This window comes from Leptonychotes weddellii, chromosome 8 (assembly GCF_054177405.1).
Source record: "Leptonychotes weddellii isolate Sample4059 chromosome 8, ASM5417740v2, whole genome shotgun sequence".
Lineage (NCBI taxonomy): Eukaryota > Metazoa > Chordata > Mammalia > Carnivora > Phocidae > Leptonychotes > Leptonychotes weddellii.
In genome coordinates this window covers 19,078,230-19,087,885 of record NC_138376.1, presented here as the reverse complement: position 1 = coordinate 19,087,885, position 9,656 = coordinate 19,078,230, and the positions used below count along the sequence as shown (strand labels likewise).

The window sequence follows — 9,656 nt, the reverse complement described above, 5'->3', positions numbered from 1 at the left end:
TACTTGCAGTTCAGCACCAAGCATCCAATTAATTCCCTATATTTTTCAAGGGGAAGAGGTAGAAGTGGTTATTTTTATTATCATTCTAGTTCAATGAAAGACTCAAAGGTCAAAGGAGCTCCTGTCAGGCGGCTCATTTGAAGCAGAGCTGGGTTATGCTATATTTAAGATGAAGGTCTTCTTTCCTTTCTCCCTCTACTTATATAAATAAAGGCCCATGCAACTTGAACAGTACTCACTCTCAAGTCTAAGTGACATGAGCAAAGTCTGGGGAATCCGGTCTATATCAACCTTGGAGAACCTCTACACCTATTCTCTTATATCAATGTATGTTTCATTTGTATTAATTTAATTTATTTGTGCTTCCATCATTAGGAAAGTTGCAGTGCTTTTTTGGGCACACAGAACCTACCCAAAGCCAACAAATTCTATAATTTTTTTTTTTTTTAAAGATTTTATTTATTTATTTGACAGAGAGAGAGATAGCGAGAGCAGGAACAGAAGCAGGGGGAGTGGGAGAGGGAGAAGCAGGCTTCCCATGGAGCAGGGAGCCCGATGTGGGACTCGATCCCAGGACCCTGGGACCATGACCTGAGCCGAAGGCAGACGCTTAACGACTGAGCCACCCAGGCGCCCCAAAGCCAACAAATTCTAAATAACAAATGCCCAACTCAGTTGTATAAAGAAGTAGGCACCATTACTAATCCTCTTGCACAAATCAAACAAGAGATCACAAAAATAGCAATGATGCTGAAACATTCTAGCTGTTCAGTGAAACAGACAGAGGGAGGAAAGAAAAGCAGGACAAACTCCCAGGGCAGGTCATGTTACCTGTGTGTTCAGTGCATTCTTTTTGGCGGGACGGTTCAACATGATCTTTGTGATGTGGTCTTCAGAGGTGATCACCAGCGTTTCATACCCAGCTTGTTTTTTGTCTGCTTCAGGCTTCACTTGGCTAGAGGAGTCAGATGAAGACCTCAAACCAGACACCAAATCCACATAGTTCTGCCTAGCAGTTTCCTGAAGAGAAGATGACAAATAACTGCAGCCCATGGTCAACAAATAAGCACTTCGCGAAACTTACGACGCTAAGAAATGGCACCTTGCAATGAAGAAAGTAGAGAGGTCTGATTCAACAGAATCCAACCAGATCTCACAGGTTCCATCTACAATGGTTTAATAATGAGAAGCACTCATCTTCCTTCAGGAATATAGCAAGTAAAATAAAAGCAAAGTAGTAACTAAAATAAAAGCCAAGTAGCAAGTAAATTTACCTTGGGCAGATCGCCAAGAGCATTCCATGCCTCCCATTTGGCCTTATTGATCAAGTCGAACAGACCTGGTTTAGGTGTATTACAAGGCCCTTCAGTGGCCTGTGAAGAGGAGAGGGGCAATTATCAGTCAAATGTCCATGCAAATTGGAGTGTCAAATATTTAAGATCCATAAAATGGACAACTAGCGTGAATGCGCCTTCCCCTCCCAAACACTTTTAGAAGATACATAAATTCATCTTAACCTTCCCCTTGCACTGTCTTTGATGCTGCAGGTAAAAATACACAACAGAAAAAAGACTGGAGAAACAAAATGTGCCATCAGCTATCAGTCCCTAAAGTAAGTTATAAATGCCTGCTTATGAAAACAATGCAAGGCAAGGGTTTTGGCAAAGTACTTTTTAAAAACGTCTAATAGTTCATTAGTTTTATACTGATGATCCCATTTTTCACACACAATCAAAATATTCACGCAAACCATCTTCAAAAGTAACCAGCCAACAAACATTTGGAAACCTACTGTATATTCTGAAAGCTCACTCAAAGATACAAAAAATACCACTTAATTCAGTGGTGGATTTCTGCCAACTGAACAGAGTCCTACTTGGGGTAGCAGGGATAGGAGGGTGTCAAAGCCACCGGCCTTCTGGAAACTTAAATGAAGGCCATGTAAATAGGAAACATAAAAACAACTAAATTTTACTTGTTTGAGAGTAGGTGGAGTGAGTGTTTTGAGATGAGTATCCCATGCCACTTACACAGCCACATGTAAAAACTTCAAATCCTATAATTAGCTAAAAGAGGAAAGAAGAAAGAGGCTTTGAGAAACAAAGGCAGTGGAGGAGGCTTAGACTTTCCAAAGACAAAGAGACACCAGTCACCCTGCAAGAGGGAAGTGAGAGGCAACACGGTCCACAAGCCTCCTTCCCCAACCCAGCCTGGAGTCAGGAAACAATACTTCTCCCAGAATAGATGTGTAATAATGCACAGGGAGTACTGCCCACCAGGGAAACTCACTCAAGCCCTGGTGTTCAGAGTTCTCGTATGGGGCTCATGGTGTAGGCATGACTGAATATGCAGCCAGGAGCCCTGACTCGAAATCACATTGTTAGACTCTCAGGCCGACAAAGACACTCCTTAGCAGGCATGATCTTTTGAGGGCTTAGGGATTACCTCCCAGAAGTCAAGGGCAAAGTCCTGGCCTCTTTCTGAAATGTCAAATTCTTCACTGTACACACCCATAGGACACTAAGGGAGGCTGGTACCGATCACGGGAAGAGGAAAATAGATCACACACAGGAGCCCCAAACCAGCTGACTTCCCAAGGTTGTCTTTAGACATCACAACTTAAAAATTTTAGTTTTAAATTTTTGTTATACAAATTTTCAAACATGTAGAAAAGTAGAATATTATAATGAATTCCCAATACTCGACCTAACTCAGTAACTATTTTTTTGGCCATACTTGCTTTGTCCATTCCTTCCCTTCCCCTTCCTTCCTTCTTTTTTTTTTTTTTTTGCTCATTTTGGTGAACCCCAAACGCCATGCTATCTCACCCCTACATATTTAGTGTGCATTCCTAAAGAACATCAACATTTTCTTATATAACCATGGTGCCATTAATAATAACTCCTAGGTATCACCTAATACTCAGTCCACATTCAGATTTCCCCAGTGGTCTCAAAAAATTTTTTTCAGTTGATTTTTTCTAATCAGAAGCCTTTGGTGGTTATCTCTTTTAAGTCTCTCTGACTCCAGAGTGATCCTGATACATTACTTTTTGCCTTAACGGTACTGCAAAGACTAATGTACAAAAACTCTCATGTAGACACTCTTCAGAGGAAAGGCAGTAATACAAACCCTAAAAATATGAAAGCTGCATTTCAGTAAAACACACGGCAGATCTGTCTGAGGAGCCTTCTGCTCAAAATGTCTCTAAATTACGTCAGACCTCAGGCATTTACCTGCTTATAGAGCGCATAGAGTTTGAGCTTCACTTCATTTCCTGGGTCCTTCTTCAACAGCTTCACCTGATTGACTGCACTCTCAAAATCCTTCTGACTGGCTCCCATTGCTGTTTTGCTCACGTGCAGCTGAAGTGCTGGGACCCGCAGGGAACTGCAAACAGGCAGACTGATTTCTAATTGCTGCCAGTCCTTACATACCAAAATGCTCTGTTTCTCCTGAAATATGTTCTCTATACCTGCCCCTATACAAGCTGGCTGCAAATGGTTAGTGGTGTAGGGGCCAAGGGCAAACAGCCCCAAGATGGGCCATGTTGGCATGAGCAATATTTTGAGTTAAAAGCGAGCAAAGCCCAGCAGATGCAGGAAAAGCTCTCTGACTCCCCACCAACTGCTTAGGTTTACATTGGAAAGAAGAGCTTGTACTAGGAACAGTGCCATTAACAGAGATTCCCCTTTATCCAAGAAACTTATTTGTGTAATGGGACAATCTTTGTTTTCCCAAGATCTCCTCTCACCTTCCTGCTAATGGTCTTCCTCCACTTTGTATCCTCAGACTCCTAACCCCTCTCCTTAGCTCAGAATATAAGCTTCAAAATATAAGTCATGTAAGCCACCTGCTGCCCATCTTTGGAATTTCACGTCTATGTGGATTCCCCATATGTATGAAACTAAATTTGATTTTCTCCCGTTGATCTGTCTCTGTCAATTTGATTCTTAATCCAGCTAGAAGGACCTTGAAGGGCAGAATAAATCTCTTCCTTCCCAACAGTGGTTTTCAAAATGATCCCCCGCTCAAAAAAAAATCAATACAGAGGCTAACTGTAGTAATCTTAAAATAAAGGAAAAGGAAGTTACAATCCAGCACAGCATTTGTAGCAATTCAAATTACTGATAAAAGCAGCGAGAACCTGAATGGCCATGTAAATTTTGCCACAGGCAAGAAAGTAAATGAAAAGCACTGCGAAATGGAAGTGAGCAGGAGACTGAGCCTGAAGAGGTCAGCTGTACAGAATTTGGTCCTTTGTGTCCTAAGGGCCAGAAATCCTGTCTGCCCTCACTGATGGTTAACAAAGTATAAACTATTATCAGGTCAATCCTTTCTGTTCAGCAAAATGTGTGTCCCGACATACAGGTGGAAGTGATATAGGAAAGAAGGTGGGATTCAGGGCCTACAGCCAAGAAAGAATTCTTGAGACGTCTTTAGTGCATAAAGGTGGTTTTATTAAAGCATGGGGACACGACCCGTGGGTCAAGAGGATGGCTGATTATACACTTTCAAGTTGGGAGGGGGTTAGGGGTAGCCTAAGTCTCTAAGGAATTTTGGAAGCAAGGTTTCCAGGACCTTGAAGGGGCTATCTATTGTTAGGGAAAGGTCATTTATTACTGTCTAATAAAACCTTAGTCATGAGACCCTTCAGATGTATATCTGTGAGTCATAAGCTTGGGGGGTGATTGTCAACACGTATCTTGGGGGGTAGAGATAAAGGACATTTCCAAAGGAATTTTTATATGTTAAAGTAGACTAACAGGACCCTGGGGGTGGGGCTAAGATTGCCTTTTGCCCTTAGCAAAATATTAACATCCAGGCAGCTGAGTTCCTAGAGGAAGGTCACTCCGCCTGTTTCAAGGACTTGTCAGTGCGCTGTAAGTGGTAAGGAAATTTAATTTTTCTTCTGCCTTTGTTTCCCACATCAGAAGGAGGGGAGAATGGGTTAGGATACAAGAAATGTTCAAAAAGACGGATGAGCTGTTGTTGGCATTCCAGACAAAGAGCCACTTCCTAGTAGGTGGGGGACCTACCCAGGCAAAATCTAAACCCTGTGGCTGCTAGTCTGTGAAGCTGCCCTGAACAGACATAACTAAATACTCACCCCAGGAAGCTGAACCAGCCAGCTAGGAGGAGACCAGAAACAGCAAGCACAACCAGGTACAGTGTTTAGTAGGCAGAGGAAGAGAAAATTTCAGTGCACAGTACTGGGGCCACAAGCAAAAAACTGATGTTCACAATGATGACCCTGGCATATAAAGTTAAAGTTAATGGGATCAAAGATGATTAAAATAATACAGTTTTAATAACGCCCACACCTGATGTATCACTTCCTCTGCAATAATATGCCTTTCAAAGACAATAAAGAACCCTAGGTTCGGGGCGCCTGCGTGGCTCAGTTGGTTAAGCGGCTGCCTTTGGCTCAGGTCATGATCCCAGGGTCCTGGGATCAAGTCCTGCATCGGGCTCCTTGCTCAGTGGAGAGCCTGCTTCTCCCTCTGCCTGCCTGCCACTCCCCCTGCTTATGCTCTCTCACTCTGTGTCAAATAAATAAATAAAATCTTAAAAAAAAAAAAAAAAGAACCCTAGGTTCAAACTCTGAAATACTAGTAATTCAATAAAGTCTTCAATAATTTTTATATTAAGTAACTGAATTCGTTTCTTTCCAAAAAGGGAAAAACTCTGCATCCTATGTGATGCATGTGAAGTTCCAAACAGAAAACGAAAGGAAAACAAAATGTCTATTAGAAGGCCTCAATGTGCAAGTTCTCACAAAAGTAAAGTGAGTTTTAAAAAAAAATGACAGAACACTACCGTTTAATATATAAAATCGGGAAAATCATTCATAACTCCACCACCTCAATTTTTACATAGATTGTGTATGCCGTCACTTCACATTACAGAAGTGTTCCCCAGGAAGCAAAGAGTTTAACCCCACCCCGACGATAACGGCTTGCGTTTCTACAGCATTCAGCAGAGAAGCCAAGCGTGCTTAGATGTTCTACCGCATTTTAGCAAACTACGGTGGCAACCTCGCGGCAGCCAGGGTGGCGACGTGCACCCGAGGGCTGGGTGGCGTGTGGCCCGAGGTGAGGGCTGAGGGCAGCTCAGGCCCCCCCGCGCGTCCATCCGGACAATTTCGGGCCCAGCCGAAGAAGAGGGCGCGCGTTTAAGGACACTTGCCTTCACTCTCTCCCGGGAAAACCGTTAAAGCAAAGCCCTGTTGCTACCGGGACAAGATAAGAGAGAGGGCACCTCCCACGGATGGCGACCGCCTCTGGACGCCGGGGTCCCACGGGCGACCTTGGACCCCTGGCTCAGCACTTACCTCCTGACCGCTCTCAGGCAATAGCACCGGGCCAGTCGGCCGCTTAGCCCCACCACGGCCATGGCTAACCCGAAAGCTGGGGCGGGGACAGCATTCGGGGGCGGTATTTAGAACCTGGATGGCCGGAGGCGGTGGGGCGGGGAGCGGAGCGGGACACGATAGGTCAGAATGGGGGACGGGGCGGGACCAGCGCCCAGGGTGACGCCAGGACCTGGGGCGGGGGGAGGGGAAGAGAGAGAAGAGGAGGAGGAGGAGGGGGAGGAGGAGGAATGGGGAGTGTCGCAGGGATGAAGGTGGGCTGTGTGGACGCGCATCCACTCCGGGCGGGAACCGGAAAAACAGAGCTTGGAGGCGCAGGCCGTCCGAGCTTCTCGGGGTGCGTTCGGAGCAGCGAAGGTGTGTAATGGGAACACTGGAACTCTGCCAGCGCTGGGGCGGTCGCTTTCTGCCCCCCCCCCCCCCAGTGCCCCAGCCACCTAAAATGGGCTGTGCGTTAAGGGGGGAAAACAGTGAGGGTGTGTAACACACACACACACACACACACACGATTTACCGCCAAAGATGAGAGGTGTACAGACCTGGTAGAACACCTGGGGATCAGAAATGGTCTGCTGAGTATTTTTAAACCCGTCTTTTCATGTCAGTAACTCTCCCTGGATATTTTTGAGTTCTGCCAAAGCATTTAACAAAGTATTTTCTTTGGGAAAGAATCCTTAAGAGTTGGAAGGGCCTTTAGCCATCACCTCCCCCAGTTCAAGAACAGTAAAAATCACTGCTTTAAACTGGGCTCAAAAGAAAACTACAGGTGCAAAATAGAGTCACTTATGGTAAAGCCCCAGGGTCAGCAAACTAAGACTTAATACCTAACCAAATTTTACCCCTCTCCCCGCCATGTAACCTTTAACCAGTCAATAGGAAATTTACTGATAAATCCTTTCTGTTCTCTTAGGAGGGTGAACTTGCCAAAAACAATGCATTCTTTGCTAATAATTTCCTTTTTTCTGCTCCCTTTCTGCCTTTAAAAACATTTCCTTTTCTGCAGCCCCACAGAGCTCTTTTCTATGTTAGATGTCTTGATACCTGATTCATGAGTCATTTAATAAAGCCAATTAGCTCTTCAAATTTACTCAGTTTAAATTTTTGTGATTTACAGGGCTCAAGGTACAACATCCAAGTAGGCCTGGGGCCAGTCAGATTTTGAAACTGACACTGAATTACTTTTTTTTTTTTAAAAGATTTTATTTATTTATTTGACAGAGACACAGCGAGAGAGGGAACACAAGCAGGGGGAGTGGGAGAGGGAGAAGCAGGCTTCCCCCGCGGAGCAGGGAGCCCGATGCGGGGCTCGATCCCAGGACCCTGGGATCATGACCTGAGCCGAAGGCAGACGCTTAACGACTGAGCAACCCAGGCGCCCCCTGACACTGAATTACTTATATATAGTGAGCCAGACTAATTATAATTCCTTCTGTAATCCCATAGGAAAAATGGCGTTGCCCTATTTTGCCGTTGTGGAAACAGAGGTCAAGAAAGATTCATTACGTGGCTTGCCCAAAGACCTGAGACTTGGAAGTAGTCAGAATCCTATTTCAACTCAGAGCTCAGAGTTGAAGTCCTCAGTAATTTTACTATTTCATGTTGACGGCCTGTTAGTATTTGTGCCTCATCAGGCAGATCTGGGTAATAGTGCAGGCGGGGGCAGGACAGAAAGCCAGGGTAGAACAATTTGGAATTATTCTAAAACTTCAGGTAGTACAAGGTGTGGCTGGTAGGCTGAGCTGTCTCTCAAAGACCTGGATCCTCTCCCCGGCGGAGTTAGGTGACCCTCAAAGGCAATGGAAATACACTAGTCAGAAATTGCAGAAATACTGGGAAATTCTCTTGGACTCCAGAAGATGAAACACCTCTCAAAGAAATATTAATATTTTTAAGAAGTCCCTTAATGGTGAGCATTTTGAAGACGTCAGATACTGTTATGACATACAAGAAGGCTGTCATGTTCAGTCACGAGGAATGATTTTTGGTACCATTGTCCCGTTAACTGCATGCTAGGAACCTGGAAATAGCCCAGAATCCCTCTGTCCCACTGACACCTAACTTCTATCAGTTACCAAGCTCTAGTGACTCTGACTCCTCAATTTTTATTCACTTCTTTCCCTTTCCCATCTATCAGTGTCTTAACTCAGGCCCTTGTTGTGTTTGGATTACTGTTATTTGGATTATCATTACTAAAGTTACCATCCCAGCCACTTACCAGTTTTGCTGACTTCAGCACCGCATCTGCAGCCCATTGTCAATCTGCTTCCTCACTGGTCTCCCTAAATTGTAAACCTGACACTATACTCGTAATTCTCCCCAATCTCCCCTCATGATTGAATATCTTATGGTGGGTCCCCTTGGTCTTCTGAAAAAATTCAAACTTCTTCACCTGACCTAAAGGCCCTCAAGATTTGGCCCTTGCCTCCCAGTCTAGTTTATCTCTCACCAACCCCACACTTGAAACTTCCATTTCAGATGAACTTGGGATGCTCTGTTTTTCTGAATCTTCATATTACCATCTTATCCAGGAAGTTGCCTCTGACCCTCCATTGGGTATATTCTCTCCTTCTGAGCTCCTATAACCCCCCTACTTCTCTTTCTCAGAGCACCTGTGTGTCTGGTTAGGGATTTGTCTCATTACTCACCCAAGGGCATGCACTGAGAAGAATTCCATGTACAGTAAACCCCAGGTCCTGTTTCCTGACATGCTGCTTGATACAACATAGTCTGTAAATGTGTGTTGAATGATGGATGAGCTATTGAAAGTGTCTCTCTAGGCCATGATTTTCCACCTTTGATAATAGGTTGTGAGTAAATTTCTATGTTTTTATTAAGTTGTCAGAAGAAATTAACATCAATGTTTTTGTGCTTTAAACTATTTCTTTTTCAGGGAGTGGTAGCTCAAGGAGAAGGAATTTGACTACTGCTGGGTTCCTGCATTAAAACAAACTAGAAAATGTGGGATCAGGGAAACCGTGGTATTATTTAAATCTATAAATTTCTGGGGGAGTGGAAATATATTTTCTTCAATTAGTCATTAAAAATCACTAGTCCATGTTCTGTGCTCCGTATCATAACTATTTCTTGCTTAAGTTCTACGACATTGCTTGCTATTGGTTAAGCCTCTGCTGCTATTATGTTTTCTTTACCAAATTAATCCTCTTTTTTTTTCTATGTAGGCTTTGTATCATCTTCCTATACAGTAGTATGTTATTAAAATATATGATACATATATGATATTAAAAATAATATTCTGGAATTGTGTATGTTTTTGCACGTTCTT

The 9,656-nt window shown here is 43.8% G+C and overlaps 1 protein-coding gene across 3 annotated transcripts in view; it reads right to left on the bottom strand.

The window, feature by feature from the left end:
• Positions 1 to 6,470, bottom strand: part of ECI2 (enoyl-CoA delta isomerase 2) — a 21,614-nt gene extending 15,144 nt beyond the window's left edge. The window contains exons 1-5 of one of the 3 annotated variants that reach the window (XM_081827748.1): positions 6,335 to 6,465; positions 5,111 to 5,254; positions 3,237 to 3,390; positions 1,275 to 1,373; positions 832 to 1,020 (exon numbers count right to left, since the gene is read on the bottom strand). In XM_081827748.1, coding sequence (XP_081683874.1) covers positions 832 to 1,020; positions 1,275 to 1,373; positions 3,237 to 3,344 — 396 coding nt within the window. In that variant the 5' untranslated portion in view covers positions 3,345 to 3,390; positions 5,111 to 5,254; positions 6,335 to 6,465. Of the gene's footprint in view, positions 1 to 831; positions 1,021 to 1,274; positions 1,374 to 3,236; positions 3,391 to 5,110; positions 5,255 to 6,334 lie in introns of all 3 variants that reach the window. The other 2 variants (XM_031039688.2, XM_031039687.2) reach the window with 2 other exon arrangements.
• Positions 6,471 to 9,656: the final 3,186 nt, after the last annotated feature.